The sequence below is a fragment of the Emiliania huxleyi genome, assembly GCF_000372725.1.
Source record: "Emiliania huxleyi CCMP1516 chromosome Unknown EMIHUscaffold_183, whole genome shotgun sequence".
NCBI lineage: Eukaryota > Haptophyta > Isochrysidales > Noelaerhabdaceae > Emiliania > Emiliania huxleyi.
Window position 1 is genome coordinate 260,547 of NW_005200754.1, and position 26,826 is coordinate 287,372.

The following is a 26,826-nucleotide window of genomic DNA, read 5'->3' on the forward strand; positions in this document are numbered from 1 at the left end:
GCGCCTATTATTTGTTTGTGTGTGTATCCGCGCTCTTGGCGCGATTACGAGACTAGTGTGTCGCACTAGTTGTACTTTTCGTAACAGTATTCCGCATTCATTGCGAGGGCGGACCACTCCTAGCGTGCAGACTGCGGGAGCTGGTGCCGCGGCCAGTGTAGACCTGGCCTGCGCTGTGACGCGCGCGCTCATCTTCAACGGACAACCCAACTCACCGACCCAACCCATGCACAACCCAACCCAACCCAAAAAGCACGATTCTCAAATTGGGCCCTCAAACAGCACAACCCAACCCAACCCAAAAAGCACGATTCTCAAATTGGGCCCTCAAACAGCTCATGACAACGTGACAAGGGACACGACAGGCTCGCAGCGCGGTGCACGGTGGAATCCCAACTCCACTGGCGGCCTCATCTCAGTCTAGCGACCTGCCTCCAGCTTCTCACTGGCAGTCTCTCGCAACCACAGGCACACTGACCATCCGTTATACTATGAGAAATTGAAAATGAACATTTTGGCCAACATAAAAAACACGAAAGGCGGCGGCGTTTTCGCGGCGTTGAGCACGCCTCCGCTCGGCGTTGCATGCACGCCTCCGCTGCGGCCTCTAAGTCGCTCGCTCGGCGTTGCATGCACGCCTCCGCTGCGGCCCTCTACGTCGCGCGGTGTGCGTGCGACGGCGAGGCCTGGGCGGACGGCTTCGCGCCCGAGGGCGCCAGTCGTTTGCTACTTCGCGCTCTCTCCCCCGACCACCTCCTCGCTCTGCCGCGGTGCGTCGCTTCGTGCCTCTTAACAGCGCTGGTGCCATCGGTCGCAGCGGTCGAAATCGCTGACGGCAACGTCAACTATTCATTCCGGGTGTACCGGCGGGGCTGCCGATCGCTCTTCCTCAAGCGCGCGACGGGGTATTTGAAGTGGCAGCCGTCGATGGCGCTCGAGGCGGAGAGGATGCGGCGCGAAGTGCAATACTACCGCGATGTCGCGCAGCTGCTGGGCGAGGCTGACGCTGACGCGCTCTTGCCGCGGCTGCTCCACTTTGACGAGCGCCGGATGGTCGTGGTGATAGCCTTTTTGGAGGACCACTCCCTCCTGATTGAGCGGTGCTTTGCGTCGGAGGATGGGGTGCCTGGAGACGCAGCCGCGGCCCTCGGACGCTACTTGGGCACGGTGCACGGTAGGACACTCGAGCGGCCCGGGCGCGAGGCCCAAACAGCGGAGCGAGCGGTCGCGTACTGGAATCACGCGCTGCGCGCCGTGCAGCTCGAGCACGTCTTCACAGTCTGCTTCGAGGCGTCAGAGCGCGGCCGCGTGCTCGCCAAGGACGCCGCCTTTATGTCCGAGGTGAGCGAGTTAAAGGCTCTTTACCTCGGCTACTCCCTCCGACCAGGCGACGTGCGCGCGCTCTGCCACGGCGACCTGCACGCCGGCTCAGTGATGGTTAGCAAAGACGGCGGCTCTGTCAAGGTAATTGACCCAGAGTTCGCGGTCTGGTGCGCGCCCGGCCTCGACGTTGGCTCCCTCCTCTTCGCGCTGGTGTGCGGCTTCATCTTTCGGCTCGAGACGTGCAGGGCAACGGGTTCACGCGCGGTTGGCACGGCGACATACCCGCTGACCTCTCTTCGCGAAGCTATCGCGCGGGTTTGGGAGGCGTACTCTGCGGCGCTCACCGCTGAGGGGGTGGATGAAAACGCCGTGGAACGCATCGGAGAGGACGCTGTCGGGTTTGCCATGCTTGAGGCGATCCGCACCTCACTCGGCTTTGCTGGCGCGCGGGACCCAGGCCGGCGGCTGACGGATCCAAAGGCACTGGAGCGATATCAGGAATCCGTTGTGCGGCTCGCGCGGCGGTGCATGCTCGGCCGCCGCGCGGATCGCGCTTTCTCCGCCAACGTCCAGGACGGCGGCTCGGTGTTTGGTATCGACCTGCTGCTCGCCGAGCTGGACCGTGCGCAGAGGGGGATCTTTAGCAACACCAAACAAACCCCGTAACACGCTTGTGTTGCGTTGCGCGGTGGCCCCCTAGGCGGCTAGCTAGGCGGGGCGCCTGAGTGGTGTCGTACGTAAACCATATTGTGTAAAGCCCTAAGGTGGCCCGCCGCTTTTGTTGAGGTATGGAGGACACGCCCGGCCCGCGGCCGCGCGCGCCGCGCCGAGAGTTGCGTTCCATTTGTTCTTTGTTGGCGGGCGGAGTGTCACGTAGCGCCCGACATGCCATGCACAGATCACAGTCGTCGGAACTGTGGAGAAACGCCGACGCGTTAACAGCACTTAACAGTGTGTGCTTCGATCACACTCACGTTGTCAAAGCGACCAGCTCACCATCAGTGGGCTGCAACTCGCGATCGAGAGCAGCCGCTCCGGTGGGAGGCGGGGCGAGCGGACTGGAATGACACGCGACGGGCTATAGCCCTTTGATCTTGTAGTAGTTGTAGAGCCCGAAGAAGGCGAGGGAGAGCGCGTACCCGAACCCCTGCAGCGGCGTGATCTCCTCGCCGAGGAAGACCGCGCTGAAGAGGACGAGGCCTGCGCGCTCCGCGGTAACAGTGAACGACCGAGTCATTACTCAGTCATCACTAAAGGTGGACAGGGCGAGGCCTGCGTTCCTCGCCGTGCCAAGCAACTTGAGCATCACCTGAGGGCAATAACGGGGCCAATCTTAATGGCAATGGCCACCATCTCTGCCTCTGCCGAACCGCTCGAGCTTCGCCTAGAACAAAACGGAGACAATCGCGAGACGAAGAGTCCACGCTGCCGAGCAGCTCGAGGACGACCGAGCTCGTCCTCTGAATCACCAGGAAAGAGGCGATGTTGACGGCGAAGCCGAGCACCACTGCCGTCGCGAATGCCGCCGCGTTGGGAGCGACAAGCGAGAAGGCCTATCCACAGCGGGCCAGGCGTGGAGAGACGCTATTCACCGCTGGCCAGCCTTCGGCGCGAGGGGCGAGAGGACATTCTTCTCGAGCGCGCGCGGCACCTCGAGAGAGAAGAGGAGGCAAAGGCAAGATGCAGCCGAGATGCAGCCGAGATGCAGCCGAGATGCAGCCGAGACACAGCCGAGACAGCCGAGAGACAGCCGAGATCAGACTCGCGCGGCACCTCTAAAACAGCAGCCAGACCGAACATCCAGCCGGCGCAGATCGGCGCCATGTAGTACAGCCCCTCCATCGCCTAGTGCCCCGGCGCGCCTCCGCTTACCTCGGCCATCCTCCGCGGCGCGCAGCGCAGCCGCCCGTCACTCGCCGGGAACTTGAGGTTCGTCAGCAGCTTCTGCGTCAGCACGAGCCGCGTCGCCTGCTTCGTGAAACCACTCTCGAGAAGCAGTCGACCGCAGCTTCTTCGCCGCCTGTGGGTGGCTTGCCTCACACGTCTCGGCGGCGCACCTACCAGAGAGAAGTCCGGGAAGGGTCCGAGGAGGGTCCGAGAAGGGTCTTGAAAGGGTCCGAGAAGGTCTTGAAAGAGTTCGGCCTCGCGCAGCCTCGCTCGGCTAGATGCTCGACAACGGCTGGACACTCTCGGGGCCGGATCTCGGCGAGGCACTCACATGATTAGCACGCCCGTCAGGTTGAAGTGCGCCTCGCCCGCGCTAGCGATGGCAGTGGCGGCGCTGATCAGCCCAACCGACAGCGCGACGCGAGGGGAGGGAGTCTCGACGCGCGTCGCGTATAGCATCACGACGACGAACACGGGCGTGAAGGCCTGCTCACGGCGGGACACGAGTCGCTGCTGACCGCATAATGTGCGGCGATGCAGCCGAGATATGGCCGAGACATCGCCGAGATATGGCCGAGGTAGGAGGGGAGAGGACCTTGAGGATCTGGACAAAGGAGACGGTCAGGTAGAGATAGCCGGCGTTGCCAAAGCAGAGCGACGCTGCGGTGGCTCCGCCGACGACGACCATGTTCCGGAGGTAGAAGGGCCACGTCACGTGCTTGGCGCAAGTCAGAGGCTGCAGCCGGAGCACACGCAGCGCGAGGAAGGAGCCGAGAGCGCTCGATGCCTGTCCGATGCCGGACACCATCATAGGGAATCCGAAGCCGACGTCCTTCAGGAGGTGCTTATTGACGAGGATTAGGGCCGGGCCAACCATCAGGTACACCGCCACATACGACGCTGTCAGCAGCCGCGATGGCGGCAGCGGTGAGGCGACAGTAGCCGGGATGAGCGGCTTGTCGTCGCCGGCGCTGCTCGAGCTCTCTCCGACGGCGGAGAGCGGCACAGACATCGCGTGTCGTGCGGGAGGAGCAGGCGGTCCGTCGTGGCATACAACATACGCGTATGTTGTGTGTGTTCACACTCACACGAGTAGGCCGCACTCACTCACACTCACACGAGTAGGCCGGCGGGTTTCCTTTTATGAGTAGCGCAGCGGGCCCCGCCACACGCAAAGCCGACCCCCAGTCTGCCCGAGAGGCTGCCTGTAGAAGGCCTGGCAAGCGCGCACTCGCCTGTCGCCTCCTCCGCGGCCGTGCCCTCCGCGCGGGCGAGCGAGCAACGCAATCGGAACGCAAGAGTGACAAACAACTCTCTCAAGAGAGTGGAGGTGGATCGCCATATAAGTGGAATTTTTATTTAAGTGTCGTGGTCCGTCGTCCCCTTTCTGAAATCGTATTAGATGGACCATTACGTCGCCTCACGCCTATCCTATATGAATAAATTCTCGTTCCGTTCCCTCCTCGCCGCATCGGCCATCACGGCGACGCGGCGGCGAGGGCTGGCCGGCTGCCGCCGGCCGCGGGGGCCCCAGCTCCTGAGGCACGCCCATCGCCTTGAGCGCGAAGTCCCCTCCCCAGGCTCCGGCACGCCGAAGGAGCAAGCGCTTCTCGCCCACCATTCGCCTCTGCGCCGCGGTCAGCTCCGCCATGCCCCATGCGCGCTCGTACAGCCGCTCTGCGTCGTCGAGCCGCAGCAGCTTGAGCTTCATGTTGGCGGCGGAGATGAGGTGCGCTGGCTCCGTCGGCCGCAGCCGCGAGGCCTTCATAAACATGCGATATGCCGTCTGGTACTCGAAGTGCTTGTTTGCGCCCAACCCCCGCTGCAAGGGGCGGAAGGGGTGGCGGCGTCAGGAAGAGGAGCGGAGCTCGCAGCGTCAAGGGGTGGCAGGCTCAGCGTCTAGAGAGCATCTACACACGGCAAGACCTGGTGAAAGTCAGTCGCCTAGTGCCTGAGCATTCGATAGAATTGCACATTCGGGCCCGAGTTCCACGCGACGTCTGAGCCCGCCTTGGAAGGCATGTATTTATCCTGTGCCTTTGTCAAGTTTGCACACAGCAGCGAGGCTGAGCTGAAGCAGGCCCCCCACGGCCTGGCCGATGAGCTACCGAGGAAGGCCTCGACCGACGGCCAAATCGCTGCTTGTCTGAGCTCACCGATGCTCCTGGAAAAGTAAAGCACCAGCTCTGGGCGGGGAAGCGGCCCCGCGGCAGCAGCACCGCTAGCGCAGGGAACGATCTCGTCCCAGCGATCGAACGACTCACTCAGCTTTGACCAGTCGTGCGTGGCAAAGGGGCGCACGACTCGCAATGTGCTGCTCGCGGCAGCCACAGCGCCGTGCCGTGCCAACAGGGCAATGGTCAAGACGACCCGTGGTCCTCGAGGCATCCAACGGAGTCCCCGGGGGCTAGCGCTCGTGGAGCTGGAGGCTCGTCCTTTTTGCGAAAAACAGCGGGCACGTCGCATCTCTTACCACAGGAAAAATCGTGTCAAGGAGAAAAATCCTAGATGGGAAAAAGAATTTTACAACGCGCCCTCGCACAACACTGGGCACGGGGAGAGCCGAGCGGAAGGCAGCGGGGGAAGACGACTCCGAGGAGGACGAACCAGTGGAAATCCAGTTGTCAGATGTCACGATGCACCCGAAGGGGACTCCAGCGCCGGCGTCATCCGTAGAGGCACGAGTGTTCCAAGAGAGAGTGGACCTGAGCAACGACATGACTGGGCGGCAAATGATAGCAGTGGGCGTCAGAAGACTCGTCCTTGCGCGAGGGGAGCTCGATAGACTCGAGGGGCCAGGATACGCCGCGAGGAGGACGGAGTTGCGCCGAAAGGCAAAAGAAGCCGAGAGGACAAGGGAACGGCAGGCGGCGGCGGCGGCGCAGAACGAGGCAGAGGAGAGCGACGCGACAGAGGAGGAGGCGACAAGGGAGAGCACGACGAGAAGGGGGAGACCGCGAGGTGGCACGAAGGTTGCAGCGAGAATCGGAGAGAGACTGCGAAGTGAGATAGGAAGAGGCGGACGCCCAAGGGTGGGCGACGGCTAGCGCACCACACCCCTCTCCTTAAAATCCCTGTGTGGCGGCGGCGTGCCGTTCTCCCATCCCTCCCTTGGGTTGTCTGTTTTCTTCTTTCTTTCTTTCTTTGGGCACGGGGCGGGCGCGCACTGCCACTGGCACTAAAAAAGGACGTAAGACTACATACAACGAAAAAGGTACACTACGGGAGCCGCTACCACAGCGTGGACTACGTGTTCAGAAACACCAAAAGCAGCGAGGCGAGGGTGAAGGGGTAAGGGGCTGTGTGGGGCAGAATCTACACATCTGACTACCTCCTACTCGAGTATCCAAAAGTTATTTAGTAAACCCCCGGTTTCGGACATCGGCGAACGATCGAAGGGTGCCGCCTGCCACAAATGGAGTCCTCGATGTGTGCACCTCAGTCCCAGAAGCTTGGAGCTTCAGGCCGCGACCACGTGGCTAGGTGGACACTAAAGTGCCATTTTGGCGCCAAATCTTGGCGGGAAATGACACGTGGCTTGGCGGGAGTGTGGTGTGGCTGCGCCGCTCGCCAGCGCTGCTGTTGAGCGCCAGCTGCTGCTCCCTTCAGCCAGACGGCCGGGCCTGCGCAGCACGACCGCTGGCCTTCCTCCTGCACCACAGGAGCGCGCCAAGGCGCGCGTCTGGGCAAGCAGTGCGTCTCATCGCGATGCGAGAGTCGGCGCTGTGACGCCGCCACTCGCCGGCTAGAATGACAGTGGCAGCATTCGAGTACGCGTCGAGCTGTGCGTACCAGCACTTGTATGCGAGCTCATTGTGTCCCTGAGCTGCTGTGGGGTGCGTGGGCTCAGCTGCGGAGCACGTACTGGGCGGCGGTAGGGGGGTGGTACTAAATAACTTTTTGGATAGGAGGTACTCCATCTAGCCTGGGGGGTCGGAGGAGGGGGGGGCAGAAGGGGTAAGATATGGGTGAAGCCAGCTAGTCGGACGCCCTGTCGTCGGAATACTCCTCGGAGCCGGTGTCCTCGTCGTCGTCCTCGCCCGACGCGGAGGTCGGGCGAGAGGTCTGCATCGTCTCGCCAGCCTTGAACCCGAACACGGCGTCGGCCGGCGCCGAGGCGCCGGCGGCCGTCATCAGGTGCATGACAAACCTGTCGCGGCATGCCGCATCAATCTCTCCGTACTCGGCCAGCTCATTTGCGAGCCAGTCCTGCGCGACGGTCGTCGCCACGGTGCCCTGGGGGACCGTGGCGCACATCACGCTGGGGCCGCGCCGATATCCGTCGTCCCTCTCCGGAGGCAGCGAGTAGGTGACCCGAGTCTTGGACCCCGCCTGGCTGCGCGCCCGCGCAGCTGCAGACCGTAGTCCTTCCATCGCGTACTCGATGTTCGCGCGTAGCTGCGCGCGTGGGCGCTCCGCGCGCTCGGCCTCGCTCGCGGCGCGCTCGGCCTCCTTCGCCCGGCGCTCCCTCTGCCTGGTCTTCTTGGCCTTGCGTGCCGCGGCCTTTGCCGCGAGCTGCTCATCTGTGAGCTCCTTCTCCTTCGGCGCGGTGCGCTCGATGTACGAGCGCTCCGCCGCCTTCACCGACTCGCGGTCGCCCGCGGCCTTCTCGTGCTTCAGGTCGACCTCGATGGTCGCGTAGCCCCAGGCCTTATCACCCTGACACACGACGCACCGAACAACCGTGCGACACAAACCGCGTCCTCCAGTTGCACGCGATCTGAGCGATTCCAGGGTCCGCTGCGCATCCCCGGCGGCACGACGGTGGCCGGCGCTTGCGCGCCAGCCCCGTCGTCCGCCGCCGGTTCCGCGGCCGCGGTCCCTGTCATAGCTCTACGCGTGCCATGGATCGGCGGGCACTTTTGCGAGGGGCCGATGCATGAGCGGCAGAGCTTTGGAAGTATGTCTGTGCATCTAAAGTGAACGAGGCTCCGTTTTGCGTGATGCCGTGATGTAGTCGATAATTATTATAACAGGAAAAGAGCACACGATTTTACTCGTCGCTCGCGCACAGTACACCCCCCGCAAGGCTGAGCGCCACGGCCCAATCTGATCAGGAAGCCACCTTGGTCTCCCCCTCGAGCGCAGCCTCCTCCTCGCGGAGCGCGACGGGCGGTGCATCGGCCGAAGGGCGGGCGGAGGGCAGGCACTGCACCTTGGGGAGGATGCTCGAGAAAGCCGTGGACATCTGCTGCAAGAGAGTGGGCTTCTCCTCGTCGGGAGCAACCGAGGGCGCCGCCGCCTCAGCCACCGCCTCGTCAGGCTCAGGTGCCGCCTCAGGCGCAGCCTCGGGCGAGGCGTCCTCGGCCAGCGCCTCCTCCGCCACCGGCGATTCGGGCTCCGCCATCGGTGACTCGGCCTCCGCCGTCTCAAGTGTCTCGGTCTCGGCAGCCTCGACAGTAGCCTCGGAGTTGCGGCCGGAGATGCAGTCAGCCACCTTGTCCAGGAATGACGACGACTTGACCGCCTCGGCCGGCGGTGGCACCTCGGCCGCATCCTCCTCGGCGACCGCCTCCTCGGCGACTGCCTCCTCGGCCTGCGGCTCCTCGGCCTGCGGCTCCTCGATCACAGACGGGGATCCCTTGCGCGGCGAGAGGGCTGCCGCGATCATGCCGATGAAGGACTCAGTTTGCCGCGGGCTGGTGACCGTCTCTGCAGCTGCCGCCGCCGCCGCTGCGTGCGTGTAGTCGTGCGCCACCGCCACCTCATCCGCCGTCTCCGCCGTCTCCGCCTCTGGCGTCTCAATCAATGCGCGTGCAACTGGCTCCTCCGGGGACTCGACCTCCGCCATCTCGACTGCCTCGGTCTCGGCAGCATCGGCAGTAGCCTCAGACTTGCGGCCCGAGAGGTAGTCAGCCACCTTGTCCAGGATTGAGGGCACCTTGACCGGCTCGGCCGGCGGCGTCACCTCCTCGATCGCCTCGGCAGGCGCGGCCTCGGCAACCGTCTCCTCGGCCGCCGGCTGCTCCTTGGGCTTCTCAGATGCCGCCTCCTCTGCCTCGGGCTTCACGTCGGAGGGTGCAGCCGTCGCGTCGTCCGCGGGCGTCTCGGCGGGCGCGACGTCGGGCGAGGTGTCGATTACGGTGAGGTCGGCGGGAGTGTCAATCTTCTCAGGCTGCGACACCGGCTCGGCGATGTCGTTGGCTGACGTGGAGGCGCAGGCGCCCATATACGTTCTTCTCTCGGATCTTCCGCTTGCGATTTTTCGGCTCCTTGCGTCGTGCGTCCCCGTTACAAAGTTGTCGGCTGTGAATAGTGGACGAACAGTGAGTGTCGAAGATGCTTGGGCTCTCCCGTTCTCCCGTTCACTGAGCCCTGGGTGGGGAGCGATCGACACCAATAGCGTGTTGGGTGTCCTCACGACTGACTGACGTCTGACTGACTGACCGCTTATGCTTTGCTCTTTCTTAGTCTCGTTATAGGCAAAGAGCCTGCCTACCTAGGCAAGAGCTGTATGTAGGCAAGAAAGAGCCTCACGCGGCGTCGCCCTCCAGAGGGAAGAAACTCATATGTGAGACAGAGAGTCACGCGGGACAGGAGAGAGTAAAGTGCCAAGAGGGGGGCACTACACAAAGAGCAGTAACTATCTCCGCATTCCAACGCTGTCGGCAAGAGAATTTCCATGACGATTTCTTCCGAGACGGCGTTCAAAACACTTGGTGTCGAAACACCCCTTAGATCTAATCCCAGTCTTTAACGGGCGTGCTCCCAGGGTCCGGTTGTCCGATGGCGGATCTCCGGGTTGTCGGCAGAGCTGGGGAGGTCGACTACCCCGCCGCGCCCGACGAGGAGTCAAACGGCAGGGCCCTCTTAGCGCGGCGCCCGCGCTTCACCAAGGCTGCGGCGGCGCGCTTTCTGCGGCTGTGCGCGTGGCTCAGTCTTCGTCGGACTCATGCTGCTGATCGCGTTGCCGCCGTCGTCCAGATCGAATCTTCGATCGCGCATCTCTCAGACGGGACATTCCGACTCCCACTCCGGCGCCCCTCCCCAGTCCCCACCCCACCAGAAGCCCTCACCTCGCCTCCTCGTCGTCCACGTCGTCGTCGCCGTGCAGCGCCGCCCACGGATTGGCAGACGCCGGGGTCCTGGGCTTGGCGGGCTCGGCGGTCTTGGCGGCGGTTGGAGCAAAACGCTGACGCGTCAGCTGCCCTCTTGGCGGCGGATCCGGGCCGCCCCTCCCGCTTTGCACGTTGCCGGCCTGTCGCGGCCCGCCCGAGGTGGGCGGTGGGCGCGGCCTGACGCCCTGCGTTTCGAGCCACTGCTGCGCCGCCTCGACGCGGGCCTCGAGCGTCTCTCCGCTTGTCATGCGCGCCGCGCGGATGCACGCATACTGTGGGAAGCCGAGCGCCTGACGGTGCGATCGGTGGGACTCTAGCTGCTGTGGGAAGGACGTGTGGAGTCTTGTGGAGAGTGAACGCTAGTGCTCACTCGCAGCCGCCGCACGAGCGGCACCTCCGCCTCGCCGGCCTCCTATCCCCGAAGCATGGCTGAGAATACAGCCGAAATATGGACGCGCGGCGCCACACGCCTCGCTCACCTCGACTGCGCCTCGTGGGAGCGGGGAACCGCCCCAGGGACGCGAAGCGGCGGGCGGCCCCGCCCCGCTCTCTGCGCTGGGCGGACGCATGGCCCTCTCGTCCGGCGCTTGAGGCATTTGCGTTGGCGGCTGCTGTGGCGGTGGTGGCGCTGCCGGCAGAGACGGCGGCGCCGGCGACGGCGACGCAACCGGCGGCGGCTTTGCAGCGGGCGGAAGGGACGCCCGTGCTGCATCGCGCGGCGGCCCTGCAGTGGCCTTGGCCGGCTCTGCCGCTCCCCCGAGGGTCTGCATGAGAGCCTTGGCCTCCTCGTACCCGTCTGCGTGCCGCACGTGGAGGCGCGCCTGTAGGCAGCGTACAAGGTGGGGGGCGGTGCGACCGGCGCGTGGTCAGAGCTCTGCGCATGTCCTCGCGCAGGCGTGCTCGGATATCTGCAAGAGATTCGGCGATACCTCTGCTACATCTCGGCTGCAGCTCGCCGTCTTCGCGCCGGCGTGCTCGGGCCGTAAGAACCAGAGCTCCGTCGCGATCGACGCGACAAAGTCGCGGTGGTGCGAGATGCACAGCAGGGCGCCGCGAAAGCTGCTCAGCCCGGCCTTCAGCGCGTCGAGGCTGTCGAGGTCGAGGTGGTTGGTCGGCTCGTCGAGCACTATGAGGTGCGGCAGCGCGGGCAGCACCTCCGCTGCCAGGATCAGCCGCACGCGCTCACCGCCTGAGAGGTCGCCCACCCGCTGGCTGGCGTGCTCGGCGAGCGAGACGGCGCCGAGGCACCTGCTCATAGAGAGACTCTGTGAAAAGACGCTGTGCGTGGGCGTGCCGCAGAGACGGCGCGGAGGCACTTGCGCGCGACGAGCTCCGACGCGCCCGGTACCTGGTGGTGGTGTGGGTGGTGGTGGTGGTGGTGTGTGTGTGTGTGTGTGTGTGTGTGTGTGTGTGTGTGTGTGTGTGTGTGTGTGTGTGTGTGTGTGTGTGTGTGTGGTGGTGGTTGTGGGGGGGGGGGGGGCTCCAACTGACTGGAATTGGTGAGCTGGTGCGGGAGCTGGTGCGTGGAGCTGGTGGAGTGGCCGGCGCCTGGGAGGCGACGTACTCGGCCGCGGTCATGTCGAGGTGGTGCACCAGCTGCTCGAGGTGGTTTTGCCTGCGGGACCAGGCATCCTCTCACGCGTGGAGATCGAAGGCCAAGGTTGCGCACCCGCTGCGCTTGGGCCTCAGGTACGCCACGCGCAAGTGCGACCTGCGGCTCACGTCGCCGGAGAGGAGCTCGGCGCCGCCCTAGGAGCGTGACGTGATTGCATTCAAACCGGATGCGACCCGCAAGAGGCGTGGGACTCTGCCCTTCCGGCGGCCTCTGCGTCGCTGCCAACGAGCGCCTAGCGCCGGCGAGAGACTGCAATGTGCCGAGATCAGCCGAGATGATCAGCCGAGATCAGCCGAGGTCAGCCGAGATCAGCCGAGATCAGCCGAGATCAGCCGAGATCAGCCACGGCTTGCCTCCACGAGCGTCGACTTGCCCACCCCGTTGGAGCCGAGGATGGCGATCCTGGCGCCCGCCTCCACGGCCAGCGTCACCTCTCTCAGCACGGCGCCTCGCCCGGGACGGCCGATGCTCGCCTCGTCCAGCCGCAGCAGAGGGGCACCGCCCGACAGCGGCGTCCCCGCCCGGAACTCGAAGGCGAGTGTGCGCTCAAAAGCGCGCCGCGCCTGCACGCGCGCCGTCGCCTCGGAGGCGTTGAGCCTAGTGCGTGGATATAGGGAGAGGTGAGGAAGAGCGTTGCGCCTACGGCACTGCTCATGGCACGGTTTCGATGGGACACAGCCGAATTGTGCTTGGTGGGTGTCTGTTCAGAATCTAGTGCGAGCCTCTCGCCGTCGTCCAGCTTGAGAGTTCGCTGAAGGTGCGCCTTCTTCTGCTGCGCCGCCCGCGCCGCCGAGCCGTCGCCGCTCTTCTTCATCGTCCCGCAGAGCGCCTTGACGTTGATGAAATCATGCCCGTGCGCCTTTGAGTCTCGGGTAATCTCGGGTGATCTCGTGATCTCGGCGAGCAACCTTGACGTTGATGACCGCGTGCGCCTTTTGCGCCTCCTCCACCTTCTTCAGCGTCCTGGCGACGTGCCGGTCCTCGATCGAGAGCTGCGCCTTTTGGGAGGACGCGAGCCGCTCCTCCTTCACGCGCGCCTTCTCCATCACCGCCTCGTCGCGTCTGTACAGCTGCTGCCGGCGGCCGAGGTAGCTCTCGAAGCCGCCCGCCGTGTGCACCAGCCGCTCCTCCTCGATGCTGAGCACGTCGCTGCACGTCGCCGTCAGAAAGTCAGGGTCGTGGCTGACGATCACGGCCGTCGCCTGAGTCCTCGTGAGCTCCGCCTCCAGCCACCTACCAATGTGATGGCTCCCCTATAGCCGCTCTCGGCTGATCTCGATGATCTCGTATGATCTCCGCCACCGGACGGCCGCGAGGTCCATGTGGTTGGTTGGCTCGTCGAGCAGAAGCACGTCCGGCTGCACAAAGAGCGCCTGCGCCAGCGCCAGCCGCTGCTGCCAGCCGCTGCTCAGCTCGCTCTCCCCCTTCCCGCTGTCCTCCGGCTCGAACTGTAACCCTCGGAGAATGCCCTGCGCATGCTGTTGTGCCTGAGGTCCGTCTATCGTCTCCAGGAGATCGATCACCTCTCCAAGCCGATCGGAGAGGGAGGCGACGGCTGCGGCGTCAGCGCCCTCGAGGCGTGCCTCCAGAGCGTCTCTCTCCGCCTCTAGTCCCGGCCGATCCCACGCGGCTGCGCGGGCGTCAAGCATCGACTGCAGAAGGGCGACGGACCCTGGGATGGTCTCCTGTCGCACCAGCACGGTGGTGATGGAGGGCGGCCATCCTGGCAGCTTGCCCTCCGAGATGAGCTGAAGCAGCGCGCTCTTGCCTGCGCCGTTCCGGCCGACGAGTGCGTACCTGACGCCGCGCAGGTGGAGGGTCGCTGAGGTGGGCGCGGAAACGAGCGCACTGGGCAGTGTGGCGTCACCGCCGTGACGGCACAACCACGATGCGGGAGTCCATTAACAGAACGCTGCCGCTTGGCGTGAACACATTAAGCGACTCGATAACGACCTGCTTGCTGCCCGGTAGGCTGCTCCCAGAGGCTGTGACAGTAAAGGACGCCGATCGCACCACGGGCGGCAAGGACATGGCAGATCGGGCCGCTGTGTGCGTTCAGCCTCTCCAGCAAGGGCGAGACTGGTCCGAGGCGACCGAGGCCGAGGACGCACGAGTACGTTTTTTTATATATACCAAAAGGAGGGCTACACAAGGCCCTCTACGCTGGGGCGCCGGCGCCCTACTGGGCGCCCCCCGCTCCCTTCCCCTTAGAACCCCCCATCCCGCTAGCCCCCCCCCCCCCGCGGTCCCACGTTTTTTTTAGAGCGCCTTCGTTGTTAATAGTACAAACCCAACGTTTTTTTTCATACTCTACTCCAAGGGTTTGTCGAGCGCCCGGTAGACTCCCGGGTGAGCAAGTTCCTTCTCATTGGAGCAGACTCCCCGGTGAGCAAACCGTGGGCTAGAGCAGCGCTGTGTGGAGTCAAGTCAGGCCGATTTCACGGCGGCATTGAGGCCCGGCGTGATGCGGGCAAAGATGGCGTGGCCCTTGAGCACGTGCACCATCGCGCCGCCCACGTGTATGGGTATGAGGTAGTAGAGGAGGCTGCCCGCGGTCGTGTGCCAGCCAAACATCTTGCCGGCAAAAGCGCCGTCCTCCTTTGTTTTGTCGGCCTTGCCCGGGATGGTGAACTGCCAGAAGAAGGGGACGCCCTTGCCGCCAAAGTAGCCCATCGCCATTCCGGTCGCGGGCATCCAAAGCATGAAGCCTAAATAGGGATGTGCAGAACCCCTCTCTAGGTGGCTGTGGCATATCTCGAAGCCCTCTCGGCAGCTGGTTGGGCGGACCGTACAGCAGCCCGTGAGAGACGTCCGCGGCGAGGTGCTCGAGCCTTCCTCCGGGCAGCGCCGCCGGCACGCGCGTGAGCAACTTCAGTGCCACCCGCGGCACGATGGCGGCAGTGAGGAGCACCGCAGTCGACTTGTGGATCGTCATCAGGTAGCCTTTCGTCTGCCCTTTGGTGCGGCCACCGTTCCACGGCGTGTCAGCAGTGGTCCACTGTGAGAGCTTTGCCGTGCCCAGCGTCACCGCGAATCCTGCAGCCATCGCCCAGTGCAGCCACTGCAGGCCGCCCGCGTACTGCTCCTCGAACTGCACGGCGCTCGAGCTGAGCGAGCGGCGTGCGGGGAGGAGCCTCGGAGCAATCGGCGTGGGAGCGGCCTTGGGTGGGCTCGCGGTGAATGAGCGGAACAGCAGCCTCGGAGCACGTGCGCGCAGCAGCATTTTGCGCGGTGATGAGCGGCCTCTGGCTGGGGGGGGGGGGGTAAGGTAAGGTAAGGTAAGGTAAGGTAAGGTAAGGTAAGGTAAGGTAAGGTAAACTTCTCCACACACACGAGGTGGTGGGGCAAGGGGGGGCAACCCTCGCGTCTCCACGTCTGACGACAGGAGCCCCACGGCATTCAAAGTGCAAGGCCCAATGCGCGTGGGTGAACCGTGTGTGTGTGTGTGTGTGTGTGTGTGTGTGTGTGTGTGTGTGTGTGTGTGTGTGTGTGTGTGTGTCACGTCACTGCATCCTCCGCCGGTTCCTCCCGTCGCCTCTTCTTTGTTCGAATGTTTTTCAATCCATCCTTCACGAAGCCCTCCCATGTAGCTAGCGTTCTTGGCGAATGTCTCGAAATGGCCAGCAGGCGCTGTCTGCTCGCGGTCTGTGCGGGCCGCTCGTCCTCCTCGCCCTTCTTTCGTCCTCCCGTCCCTCCCCTCCACCATGGCCTTCTCGGCACTTCTTTCTCCATCCGCCTCGCCCTGCCTTTTCGCATCGTGCCGTTCGCCCTCCATTCGGTGACCTCCATGGCTGTCCGCCCCTTTTTGGGTGGCGCTCTCGATACGGTTGCGTCAACCTCGACGTCGCTGTCGCCCTCCCCGTCCCCGCCGGCGTCCGTGCCTCGGTTCGCGTCATCGGTAGCGTCTCCGTTGTTCCCTCGTGCCCCGCCGTCGCCCTCTCTGCTCGGGCCGTTAGCGATTTCGCTCCTCCTGCGTGTCGCCCCTCCGTCCCCTCCCCTTTCTTCGTCGTCATCGTCGCTGTCGCGAAAGCCCTCCGGTCCCTCGATTCCCTCGCCTATCCCCTCCGCTGCGTCGTCCCAGTTTATATCCTCATCCTCTGCGCACGTCGCGTTGGCTTCCTCTCTCCCCCTTTCCTCCCTGCCCCTCTCGCTGTCTGGTGTTAATGGACCCCCTTCCTCTTCCTCGCCACCGTCACCGTCTCCATCCCCGTCGCTACCGCCCTCCATGCCCGCCGCCCTTTGTTTCACACTCGTCTCTGCCATGTCCGCCGTCGCCTAGGTAAGGTAAGGTAAACGTCTCCACACACACAAAGTGGTGGGGCAAGGGGGGGCGACCCTCGCATCTCCACGGGGGGGGGGGGGGGCAACTGTACCCGGGTATAAACTCCCCCATCGGTCAAGAGCTGAATCCGGACCTCTTTCTCATGTGGTCTTTTCGCTCCCTGCCACCCTCCCTCGCGCCCGAATTACACCGCGCCGCATTCGCGCGCGGGCGAGACGGCCGACCTTAACACCTCAGCGCCGCGCGACATGGCAAACCTTCGGTGGCCCGCGCTTGAAACGCGCCGCCTCTGGATTGTACTCGGGCGTTTCGAGGAAGGTGAGGAAGAGGTTCCCCAGCCGCTTCCGAAGGCCAGAGAGGCTGGCCTGCGCACACGGGGCAAGGCGGGAGGGCTGGGAAGGAGTGGTGCGGGCGGAGGAGAAACGACGAGTGTGAGCCTATCCCCGTCTACGCACCTCTGTCCGGCCGCGGTTGAGCAAGTCCGCCTACAGCCAACGTGGACCCGCGATTAGCCGAAAGAAAGATGCAAGTCCGACGCACTAACCAGGGTTGCCTCGCGATCGATCAACTCCACCATCTCGCGCGTGAGGCCACATTTGAACTCCGTGACCGCCCACTTGATGTGCAGGAGCACGTCCAAGCGCTCGTCCACGCCCAAGCCTTGCAGCATCAGCCCGCTATACAGGTCCGCCAGCTCTTTTGCCCGCGCGGTGAACGGCGTGTGCACCTGCGCGACGCCGCCGTCGGACATCCGCCACTGCTTGGGCGCCGACATCTGCGCCAGCACGGCGCGGACACGCTGCTGCCGGACCTCTCCGTCCGCCTGCGGCGTGGGGCAGAGAGATGTGACGCGTTTCCTATGCCCCTTTGAGTGCAGACCACGCCGGCCGCTGCTCTGATCGTGACGAATCTCGGCTCATCTCAGCCACTCCCGCTGATCGTGACCTGCAATCTGAGCCGGTCGATGGTCTGGAGCAATCGCTGCTCTTTGATGCACAACGCCTGCTCACCGGCGAGGCTTGACTAAGGAGGCCACACACATGGTTCGCCTCTCTTTGGCTACATTCAGGTGATCTACTACCACAAAATTGTTTACTCATCTCGGCGGCGTTTTATAGGTGGCTTCATCGTCGAGCAGCTCGACCCGTCCGACGTGATCAAGATCTGGGGCTACGACCTGTCGTGGCTCATCATCATCGACCTGGTGAAGATGGCCATCATCCGCATCCAGGCGAGATGCAGCCGAGATTCGGCCGAGATTCGGCCGAGAGCCTAGCCGAGATTCAGCAGAGTCGTGTGGCCGATGGTGAACTTGCCGTCCATCACGCTCTCAGGAGGGACCGATGACGTCGGTCGCCGACACGAAGACGCGCCAGGGCCGCCTGACTTCGAAGAGCGTGGCGTCGAAGAGCATGGTTGGCAAGGGCGACCTGCGCATCTCCATCTCTGGCCAGCCGATGACCAAGTGAGCTCACGCTACCGAGGGGGCAGAGAGGGAGGCCGCGCGCTCGTGCGCGGCTGTTATTGTTGGGTGTTGAGTCGCGGTGCAGCAAGTGCAGTAGGAGCAGAGCGAGGGGGAGAGAGCGTCGCTCCGTGAAAGGGCGCCCGCAGGCAAGGGGAACGTTTTACGTCGCGGGGGGAGGGGGGAGGAGGGGGGAGGGGGGGGGGGTACCGGCGAGGTCCTGAGAGAGCTTGCGCACGAGCAATTTTTGGCTCCTTTCCTTTGGATCTTAAATACGGAAGCGGAGCTGCCTTCCTGCATGGAAACGATATAGCGACATATGTCGATCTACAGGTACGACCCGCGCCGCAGCCCGCGCCACTTCCCGCGCCCCGCGGCACGTGTCGCGCGCAGGTTGGAGTACACCTAGATAATTGTTGAGACCGGCAGCCTAGCTTGCACGCTCTCAAGACCTCATACGCGGGAGGCATATATGCACATGCGAAGTGAATCGTTCCGAATTATACGGCGTGCTCCGAGCTCCGTCCGTCGTCAGATGGCGGTTTGCAGGTGCGTCCCAAAAGCGGGCAGTGGCTCGCCCACCTTCTTCGCGATAACCTCCGCCTCCTCTAGCGAGATGTACGCCTCGGGCTGCCCGTCGAGCAGCCGCGCCGCCTTCCAGTGGTGTCTGTCGGGGTCTGATGATTCAGCGTCCGGAGGAATCCAGCAGACGCCCTCGCCGACCGGCACCTCGTTGTCAAACCTCCCGATCATCACGCGGCCGTCTGCAAGCCGGTAGGTCCCGCGGCCGTGCTTTTTGTCCTCAACGTATTCGCCCTCGTACACGTCGCCGCTCATGAAGCGGTAAATGCCGCGGCCCTGCTGCCGCCCGTCCTGCCATTCCCCCTCGTAGACGTCGCCGTCAGCGTAGGTGTAGCTCCCCCGCCCGTGCTGCTTGCCGCGCCTCCACTCGCCCAGATAAACGTTGCCATCCTAACGGTGACAGGGGGCGGTGTGTGTGTGGAAGGGCTGGTTCAGGCAGTAGCCCTGCGTGTTGGAAGTATGTGGGTGGGCGGTCGGGTGGGCGGTTGCGCGCCAGGTACAGATAGCTCCCCCGGCCGTCTGCCTCTCCCTCATCGTTGCGCCCCCCCTCGTAGATGCCTGCGACCCCCTCGCCGCTCGCCACGAAGGCGTTGTTCACGATTGTGATGTAGTCACTGTACAGGGGGGCGGCTCTTGTGAACAATGTCGGGAGCAGCGAGCACGATTTCGACGAGCCGGCCGCCTGTACAGCTTGGCGACCACCTCTCGGTCGCCCCTGCCGGTAAAGCGCGCCTAGACCACACGCTGGGGGCTGTGAGGATTGCACTCCTCATAGCCGCGATGCTCAAGGTGATGCGCCGCGTTAATCCGCGCCCGTATCCGCTCAATGCGCGGAAGAACGAGTTTCGCCGTGGCTTGGTTGGGCTCGGCTACCGCGGGGAGAGAGCGGTGCTGCACGAGATCTTTGATGCGCTGGACGGTGACGGCTCGGGCGATATCAAGCAACATCGGCTGATCTTCGCCTTTATTACGGCTATGCTTGCAATCTAGGCGACGGCTCGGGCCAAATAGACACCAAAGAGCTCGAGCGACTCCTGAAGCCGGACTGGGAGCGACGTGCGAGCGGGGTGGTGAAGGAGGCGGCCAAGCGTCGGACCGCCAAGGACGAGGTGTCTCGTGCTGGAGGCTCAGCTCCTAGGGCTGGTTCGCACGACCAAGCGGTTGACTGTCGGTTCAATAGGTGCTTGCGCTCAAGACGCAGCTGCAGGAAGACATTGCGGACCTGCAGTCGAAATGCAAGAGCATCGACGACCAGCTGCTGGTGCGCGCCCCTTGTGGTCCAGCCGTGAAAACGTCGCTCCACGCCTCCACTTGTCACCAGGCAATCCCCAGCCTCGCCAGCCTTCTGCAAGAGCTTTTGGACCGGCAGCAGCGCCCCGCCCAACACCCCCCTCCTCCGTCGGCAACGCCCCCCGCTCCTGCTCTACCCGGCGGTCCAATCTACCGCGCAGCAACGTTCGAGGGCGAGGGCGACCACCAGTTGGGGCAAAACGGCAGTCTAGAGCTCGCACATTACTCACCTCTCCTTTAGGTCTCGACGATTTGGGCGGCGATAAATACGTCGCTCAAGTCGCCGAGTCGTTCGCTGCGGCCTCCCCAGAGGCTCCTCGGCGAGAGATGTCGGTGCTGTTTGGCGAACGGAGGCAGCAGCCGGTCTACCGCGCAGTCACGCGCTCCGCAGCCGCCGCGCTGACCGCCGGCGCAGCGTCGGCTCCGCCGTCGCCAGGGACCGCCCCGGAGTATATGCCCGAGCCTACCGCCCCGCCGGTCGCCGCCTCAACGGGGCAGCAACCCGCCCTCATTGCCGCGGCTCTGTTCCTCGCGGCTCTGGTGGGCGTTGTGCACGCCGCCGACGAGCAGCGCTGGCCGCGGGCCTACCGCCATCAGGTCGACCCTCGCCACTACCGCTCAGAACGCTGCACGCCGCCCGCCAGAGCACGCCCCCTCCGCCGCAGGTGGACGTCACGGCACAAGCTGACGGGCCGCTGATGCAGCTGAGCCTCGTATGGTACCTCGCCTCGAACTGCCTGTGCGCCAACGTGGCGTACGCCAACCGACGCCGCTTGCATTGGCTCCTCATCGGACCTCTGGTTGCGGGCTTGCTTGGCGACAGCGTCTACCATTGCATCGAGGCGGCCCACTGGTGGCGAAGCGACTACTACCGCTTTGGATCGCCCGAGGTCTCGGCGCAGTCCTGCCTGGCTTCGATCCCGCTGGTCGCTGCCATCCTCGCATGGGTTGGCGAGTGGGCCGCCGCCGACGCGCGCGCACCGCGGCACGCAGCTCGGCATGTGACTGTGTCTCTCTCACCCACGCGCATCACGGATGTGACAGGCAAGCCGGCTGTTGTAGGCCTGCGAAGCTCCTAGTGCTCAGCCTCGTCGGCGTCGGCGCGTACTACGAGCTGGTGATCTCGCCCGGCCTGCCGCCTTCGAGCGTACAGTGGCACCTCGGCAACACTACTCAGCTCGCCGGCTAGCCTCGAAGCGCAAGAGGAGTGAGAGGGGCATGACTCGATTGCTGTAGGCCACACTTACATCACTCACTTGCTGCTCAACATGGTCGCGCCACTCGCTGAGGCGGGCCATCATCGGGGACGCTCTCCGAGAGACCGAGTCGTCGTGACATGGCTGTCCATAGGCGCCGCCATTCCTGACGTGGACGTTCCTATGAGGCGCCCTCGCGGTCGACGACATCTCAAGGCCCAAGCCGCAATATTTTTTCGGTAGCTACGTCAGGGGTATATGTGGATCTGTGTAATCTGCCTAGATATAGTTCGGCATACCGACGGCTAAGGCCGAGGCAGAAAAAGTTTCTGTTTTTCTCCGCTTACGTATCTTCACACGATTTTCCTGTGAAGAGAAGCGTGGAGAAACGGAAACGGAGACATTTCAAACTCGGTGTCGAACCACCAGCCCGACGCTCACTACAGTGAGGGTGTGGACCGTGAGTTGACGGAAATCGGAGGACGCGACCCACTTCGCCACAGACGGTCCCGCCGCCTCGCCGCTATGACGCCTCATGACGGCGCCCGCGACACGGCCGCAGCTCGTATGTGGCTGTGGGACTGGGAGAGGGGGGTGCTGGTGCGTGGTGGGGGCTCCGGGGGCTTCTGTGGTCCACTAAATGCCCCCTTGATCAGAAAAGCCGTACTACCAGATTGAGGTGAGACTGACAGAGGGCCGGGGGCGATTCATACCCGCCGGACTGCACACTCACGACAACGTACACTCGGCGAGGATAGGAGTCTCCGAATCACGTCATGCGAACTGCGTCGGGCTGCCTCGCGCCGCACTGGGCGGGTGCACCGACGCGCCGCACGAGGAGCAGTAGCGGCCGGCGCCGCCGACCGCCTGCCCGCAGAGTCCGCAGAAGGGCCCCTCGTCGAGCCCTTCGAGCCCGGCCTACGCGCTAGACCATACGGCGTAAAGAGGCGCCACACTCACCCCGCCCGACCCGTTGCCCCGCCCCACGCTCCGCCTCGGCGGCCGAGACAGAGAGCGGCGCGCTCGCCGCCGCCACCGTCGCCGGAACAAGCGCCGCGACGACAACAGGAAGCTCGGTGCCGTCGCCTGCGAGTGGACAAACATGCCGTGATCGCACAAGTGAGGCCGCAAAGACAGGCAGCAGCGGCAGCGCCGTCGCCTGCCGCCGGAGGGGTGGGCGGAGGCTCCCCACCCGCCTCGCCCTGCTGCTCCGCCCGCCGCGCCTACACGGCCACCTCGGGTCACCTCGGGTCACCTCGGGTCACCTCGGGTCATCTCGGGTCACCTCGGGTCACCTCGGGTCATCTCGGGTCATCTCGGGTCATCTCGGGTCATCTCGGGTCTTCACGGGAGTTCTTGGGTCATCTCGGGAGATCTCGGGAGATCTCGGGAGATCTCGGGTGGTCTCGCGCCAGCACACGGCTCCGCAGCTCCTCCCGCCGCGCCGTCTCCGTGGCGTCGTCGGCCGCGGCGCCGCACCCTCCGCCTCCCCCCTCCCCCTTCCGCCTCAAGCTCCTCTTCCGCTTGCGGAGCCCAAGGCCGACAAAGCCTGCGAGGGCGACGGAGGCGCCGCCGGCGGCCGCGGCGCCGACGATCGCGCCGGTGTCGCTGCCGCCTCCTCCTTCGCCGCCGCTCGCCTTGAAGAGAAGGAGGGGCTGAGCGAGCTCAGCCGAGCCGAGAAGAGCCGAGCCGAGCTGAGCCGAGATTGGGAAAGATTGGCCGAGATGCGACCTCGAAGAAGCCGTGGGTCCCCTCGAAGCTCAGCTTGATCCTGACGCTGCACGAGTCCAGCCCGCAGCCCGTCTCCACCTCGTCTGTGGCGGAACAGACCGCCTCTGCAGCGAGGTCCACCGAGATGTAGTCCCGCTGCAGCACCGCCCCCTCCTGCCCCGTCGTGTCCTCCTCATCGCCAGCGCACTGCTCATCAAGGGCGTCCTGGCAATCCTCCAAGCTGTCGGACGCCCCTGTGAAGAGGACCATCTGTTCACAGCCGAGACGCGTCAAGAGACGCCGTCCACACCCTCGCTCGCCCGCTGTGAAAGTGCCACACCCGGTCGCAGACTTTGAAGCCGACGAACCGAAATTCCTCGCGTCCCCAGGCGGCACGATACTCCTCCGACACGCTGGCGCACCTCCCGTTCTCCACCGTGAAGCTCGCGTGGTACGCCTCGCCGTCGCAACCCTCGGACTCGTACAGAGTCTCCGTGATGTATCTGTGCTTCGCGTCTTCGCAGCCCGCCTGCACGTGGTCGAAGTTTTCCGCGACGGAGCAGACGCCGTCGGAGTCGCAGAAGCCCGCCACACTGCCCTGCGCCCCGCCCTCCTCCGCCACACACACGTCGCCGCACTCCTTTCCGTTGCACGGGGCCGCCTGGCAACCGATTTCCGTGCAGTGCGCCTCCGACCCGTCGCCGCTGTCCGGGCAAGTGCACGCGTTGCAGCCGTCGTCCGCTGGCCACGTGTCACCAGGCTCGCAGTCGTCGCACAACGAACCCACTGCCGCCATTGCGGGCGTGTCGGCGCAACCAACCACACAGAGAGGGGCGCCGGTGCCGGCAGTAAAGAGGGGAGAGTCCGACTCGTACTCCTCCAGGTGCGTGCGGCATTTCTCGTACCCGTCGCAGCCGCCGCCAAAGTCTACGACGCACTCGGCCACAAAAAAGGAAGAGCACGCCTCGGAGCAGGGCGGCGCAAACACCTCCTCAGCGTCCCTCCTCGGCCGCGCCGCCGCAGCATCCTCCGCCGAGTCCTTCCCCTCCGCCTCCGCCTCGCCCTTCGCCGCCGCCGCCTCGGCCGCCCTCGCCGCCTCCGCCGCCGCCCTCGCCGCCTCCGCTGCCGCCTCAGCCGCCTCCGCCTTCTCATCCCACCACTCCGCAGACCCAAAGGGCCGTCCGCCGCTCCTGTTCAAAGCACGCATGTGAAGAGACGCAGCTCACAGCTCGCCGGAACACGGGAACGGGCCGCCGCCACGCGCTCCTTGCCGGCGTGTCGCCGCTGCCGTACACGGGCGCGCGGCCCGCCCCGCCGATCCGCTCGCCGCCGTAGCCGAGAGCCTCGTGCACGTACGCAAAGATGTCGCCGAAAGGTAGCGGCCAGACGACCGCCCCCGCCCCCTCGCCAACCTCGGCCTCTGTGCCATCGGCGTCATACCTGACCACCCATCGGCCGCGGCCGAGGTCGGTCAGCACCGTCGCGACCGCACCGTCGACGGAGACCTTTGCGCCGAGGTTGAAGACGCTCGGAGCCTCCCTGCCGCCGCCGAAGGCTGCACCCGCGTTCGCCTTGAGCGAGACGCGAGCGAGGAAGATGGCGTCGCCTGTCACGGCGCTGAGCTGACCGGCGCTGCAGGTTGAGCCACACGCGAGGCTGGCGGTCTGGAGGGTGACGCCCGACACGTCGAGCGTGTGCGAAGAGGCCTTGAACTGCGAGGAGACGGAGTGGCCCTCAAAACGGAGGGCCGTCGTGTTGAAGAAGAGGCGCACGCGCCATGCGCTCATCGCATGCGAGCGCGTCGAGGCGTACAGATAGACATCAAAGGGCGCGTCCGTCAGACACGACACGGTGGGAAGCGTGGCAAAGACCGTATCCTTCTCTGGCTGATGCCCCGCCGGGGCTGCGCGCTCAATCGTCTCGTCCGCCGAGCGGAGCAGCGGGTCGTACCACGCCGGCCGCCCGGCGTCAGAACCGCACCCAGCCCTGTTGGTGATGACGGACGCCGGGAGGGCACACAGGAGGAGGACAGAGAGCGGCATAAACACACACTGTTGCTCTGGGAAAGCTCCGCGCCCCACCCTTTGCCTCCCTATCTCTCGGCCACAAAAGGCGAGCGGCGTTGTTGTGGCTGGCCGCGCCGACTCAACGCCGATTTTATTTTTTCTTTTTTCACACCCTTAAGCTGAGAGAGTCGAGAAGGGAGAGTTGAAACATGCGTGACCTAGTAGTGTCCCCAGCTATGGGCGTGTCCACGTTTGGAGCCAGGTGTGGTGTGGGCGCGAGAATAGCTCCGCCGTTCATGGAGGCAACCGATGCGAGTCGACTGGTGTGTGTCGTCGTGGTTTCGTATCAAGAATACTCACACTCACACAGTTGAAAGAGAGTCAGATTTTCTCTCACAACACAGAGCCCATTCGCCCTTCTCATCACTGCCCTGGCGCCCACGCCTCGACCTTCTTCGGCAGCAGCTGGTCCGACAGGTCCTCTCCGTGTCCTAGGCAGCCGCGGCCGCCCTCGCCCCAGGCATAAACAGCGCCATCGACCGTGCGGGCGAAGTTGCGGTATGCTCCCGCCGACACAGCGACGACGCGCTGCCCAGCAAAGGCCTCGACCTTCTTGGGCAGCGGCTGGATCTGCTGGTCGCCGTGGCCCAGCTTGCCGTAGTCTCCGTCGCCCCAGCTCCAGACACTGCCGTCGGCGGCGAGAGCGAGGCTGTGGCCGGCTCCAGCCGACACAGCGACGACGCGCTGCCCAGCAAAGGCCTCGACCTTCTTCGGTAGCGGCTGGGTCTGCGTGTCGCCGTGGCCCAGCTGGCCAGAGACTCCACTGCCCCAGCTCCAGACGGCGCCGTCGGCGGTGATGGCGAGGCTGTGCACATCTCCAGCGGACACGGCGACGACGCGCCGCCCAGCCAAGGCCTCGATCTTCGTTGGCAGCAGCTGCTGCTGCCGGTCGCCGTGGCCCAGCTCGCCCCAGCCTCCATAGCCCCAGCTCCAGACGGCGCCGTCCGCAATGATGGCGAGGCTGTGGCGCTGCCCAGCCGACAGTGCGACGACGCGCTGGCTAGCAAAAGCCTCAATCTTCTTGGGCAGCAGCTGCTGCTGCCGGTCGCCGTGGCCCAACTGGCCAAAGGTTCCCAATCCCCAGCTCCAAACGGCGCCGTCGGCGGTGAGAGCGAGGCTGTGCGCGTCTCTAGCCGACACAGCGGCGACGCGCCGGCTAGCAAAGGCTGCGATCTTCTTCGGCAGCAGCTGGTCCTGCTGGTCGCCGTGGCCCAGCTTGCCAAAGCCTCCATCGCCCCAGCTCCAGACGGCGCCGTCAGCGGTGAGGGCAAGGTTGGACCCGGCTGCAGCCGACACGCTCACGGCGCGCTCGCCGCCCAGTGGCGACGGGAGGCGGGTCGGCGTGTTGAGCCGCGTCACGCCCTCGCCGTGGCCAAGGACGCCTGCGACGTGCTCCTCCGAGCCGCACGACGAGAGCCGCCCCTCGCCGTCGATGAAGACGCTGTGCCGTCCGCCTGCCGCCGCCCTCGCCGGCGGGTTAAACTCGCACAGCAACGCAGCGAAGCACAGCCACCGCACGGGGCAGCCCTCGCCCTCTGGCTGCGCCGGCAGCTCGAAGCCGCGCTCTTGCGCCCACAAGCGGATGGCCTCCGCCGCGAGCGAGGCGTGGAAGAGCAGCGAGACGGCGGCGACGCGAGCGATGTCGAGGGGGCTGTCGCAGCGAGAGAGGACGCGCTCGAGGAGGTCCGTGGGTAGGTCGAGCAGGCGGGCGGGCGGCGGCGTGTCCGGCGAGGGGGCAGCGGCGGAGGAGGCGGTGGCGAGGCGGCGCGAGCGGCGGCGCGGCGGGGCAGACATCGCGAGAAAAAGAATTCCGGCGGGCAAAAGAATTCCGGCGGTTGCTGTCTCTCTTCGAGGAGGAAAAGAGCGCCTGGCTCGATTTCTTTTCGCGCGCTGTAAAGAGGGCGCCCCTTCCCGCACCTTACTTCGCGCCGCCACTTCTTGGGACTTGAAGGCAGCCTCGATACACGGCGGCTGTTGCGGATGGTTCTCGGTGCGTGCGCGCACACGCCCCTCTGTCTCGGGCGCGGTCTCGCGCTTGCGTGTGCAACCGGCGGACGCCGCGAGGGCACACAGGAGGAGGATAGAGAGCGGCATACACACACACGGTGAGGGCCACAAAAGGCGAGCCGCGTTGTTGTGGCCGCGCCGTCTGAGGCCCAACGAGGCGTATGCATTGCCCATTCAGGGCTATCACCTGGACCCATCAACAGGCGCCTGTGGCGCCGTGGTCACGAGGTGTTGTTCACACCTGCCCAACCATTCATGCAGCACAGTACCCGGTACCTATGTAGCGGCCATTATATTACCCAAAAGCTAGGCTACACAACGCCCTCTATGTTGGGTCAAGGCGGGCGC

The 26,826-nt window shown here is 64.9% G+C and overlaps 8 protein-coding genes across 8 annotated transcripts; 1 reads left to right on the plus strand and 7 right to left on the minus strand.

The window, feature by feature from the left end:
• Window positions 1-630: 630 nt before the first annotated feature.
• EMIHUDRAFT_232668 (hypothetical protein) lies at window positions 631-1,989 on the plus strand (the record flags this gene model as incomplete). The annotated part of the gene is made up of 1 exon (XM_005783028.1): window positions 631-1,989. The coding sequence occupies one exon, from the start codon at window positions 631-633 to the stop codon at window positions 1,987-1,989; it is 1,359 nt and encodes a 452-aa protein (XP_005783085.1).
• On the minus strand, window positions 1,947-4,222 carry EMIHUDRAFT_456520 (hypothetical protein; the record flags this gene model as incomplete). The annotated part of the gene is made up of 10 exons (XM_005783029.1): window positions 1,947-2,004; window positions 2,157-2,523; window positions 2,596-2,632; window positions 2,772-2,876; window positions 2,951-2,974; window positions 3,097-3,168; window positions 3,241-3,291; window positions 3,359-3,380; window positions 3,542-3,696; window positions 3,806-4,222. The coding sequence occupies 9 exons, from the start codon at window positions 4,220-4,222 to the stop codon at window positions 2,402-2,404; spliced, it is 1,005 nt and encodes a 334-aa protein (XP_005783086.1). The 3' UTR covers window positions 1,947-2,004; window positions 2,157-2,401.
• A 2,966-nt stretch (window positions 4,223-7,188) lies between these two features.
• Window positions 7,189-9,379, minus strand: EMIHUDRAFT_113191 (hypothetical protein; the record flags this gene model as incomplete). Its single annotated transcript, XM_005783030.1, has 2 exons — window positions 7,189-7,869; window positions 8,276-9,379. The coding sequence occupies 2 exons, from the start codon at window positions 9,377-9,379 to the stop codon at window positions 7,189-7,191; spliced, it is 1,785 nt and encodes a 594-aa protein (XP_005783087.1).
• A 233-nt stretch (window positions 9,380-9,612) lies between these two features.
• On the minus strand, window positions 9,613-13,979 carry EMIHUDRAFT_456521 (hypothetical protein). Its single transcript, XM_005783031.1, has 10 exons — window positions 13,751-13,979; window positions 13,186-13,680; window positions 12,792-13,116; window positions 12,558-12,712; window positions 12,243-12,480; window positions 11,938-12,017; window positions 11,833-11,883; window positions 11,285-11,516; window positions 10,639-10,680; window positions 9,613-10,558 (listed from the first exon to the last, which is right to left on the minus strand). Exons 1-10 carry the CDS (start codon window positions 13,912-13,914, stop codon window positions 10,223-10,225), a joined length of 2,118 nt encoding a protein of 705 aa, XP_005783088.1. The 5' UTR covers window positions 13,915-13,979; the 3' UTR covers window positions 9,613-10,222.
• Window positions 13,980-14,145: 166 nt separating this feature from the next.
• EMIHUDRAFT_423947 (hypothetical protein) lies at window positions 14,146-15,122 on the minus strand. The gene is made up of 2 exons (XM_005783032.1): window positions 14,671-15,122; window positions 14,146-14,591 (listed from the first exon to the last, which is right to left on the minus strand). Exons 1-2 carry the CDS (start codon window positions 15,104-15,106, stop codon window positions 14,311-14,313), a joined length of 717 nt encoding a protein of 238 aa, XP_005783089.1. The 5' UTR covers window positions 15,107-15,122; the 3' UTR covers window positions 14,146-14,310.
• Window positions 15,123-16,398: 1,276 nt separating this feature from the next.
• EMIHUDRAFT_232674 (hypothetical protein) lies at window positions 16,399-16,940 on the minus strand (the record flags this gene model as incomplete). Its single annotated transcript, XM_005783033.1, has 3 exons — window positions 16,399-16,530; window positions 16,621-16,650; window positions 16,710-16,940. The coding sequence occupies 3 exons, from the start codon at window positions 16,938-16,940 to the stop codon at window positions 16,399-16,401; spliced, it is 393 nt and encodes a 130-aa protein (XP_005783090.1).
• Window positions 16,941-18,338: 1,398 nt separating this feature from the next.
• On the minus strand, window positions 18,339-18,599 carry EMIHUDRAFT_48225 (hypothetical protein; the record flags this gene model as incomplete). The annotated part of the gene is made up of 1 exon (XM_005783034.1): window positions 18,339-18,599. A coding segment is annotated over one exon (261 nt), but the record flags the coding sequence as incomplete, so codon positions are not given.
• A 3,679-nt stretch (window positions 18,600-22,278) lies between these two features.
• On the minus strand, window positions 22,279-24,493 carry EMIHUDRAFT_442470 (hypothetical protein). The gene is made up of 3 exons (XM_005783035.1): window positions 23,672-24,493; window positions 22,427-23,595; window positions 22,279-22,332 (listed from the first exon to the last, which is right to left on the minus strand). Exons 1-2 carry the CDS (start codon window positions 24,445-24,447, stop codon window positions 22,680-22,682), a joined length of 1,692 nt encoding a protein of 563 aa, XP_005783092.1. The 5' UTR covers window positions 24,448-24,493; the 3' UTR covers window positions 22,279-22,332; window positions 22,427-22,679.
• Window positions 24,494-26,826: the final 2,333 nt, after the last annotated feature.

Excerpts from the sequence above, each read along its gene's own strand:
- EMIHUDRAFT_456521 (XM_005783031.1), bottom strand. The coding sequence starts at position 13,914 with ATGTCCTTGCCGCCCGTGGTGCGATCGGCGTCCTTTACTGTCACAGCC. Across the intron at positions 12,713-12,791 it reads ACGCGGTCATCAACGTCAAG|GCGCTCTGCGGGACGATGAA; the intron begins GTTGCTCGCCGA and ends ATCAACGTCAAG. Across the intron at positions 12,018-12,242 it reads GGGTGGGCAAGTCGACGCTC|GGCGGCGCCGAGCTCCTCTC; the intron begins GTGGAGGCAAGC and ends TCACGCTCCTAG.
- EMIHUDRAFT_423947 (XM_005783032.1), bottom strand. The coding sequence starts at position 15,106 with ATGCTGCTGCGCGCACGTGCTCCGAGGCTGCTGTTCCGCTCATTCACC. Across the intron at positions 14,592-14,670 it reads CTCTCACGGGCTGCTGTACG|GCTTCATGCTTTGGATGCCC; the intron begins GTCCGCCCAACC and ends ATCCCTATTTAG.
- EMIHUDRAFT_442470 (XM_005783035.1), bottom strand. The coding sequence starts at position 24,447 with ATGCCGCTCTCTGTCCTCCTCCTGTGTGCCCTCCCGGCGTCCGTCATC. Across the intron at positions 23,596-23,671 it reads AGCGGCGACACGCCGGCAAG|GAGCGGCGGACGGCCCTTTG; the intron begins GAGCGCGTGGCG and ends TGCTTTGAACAG.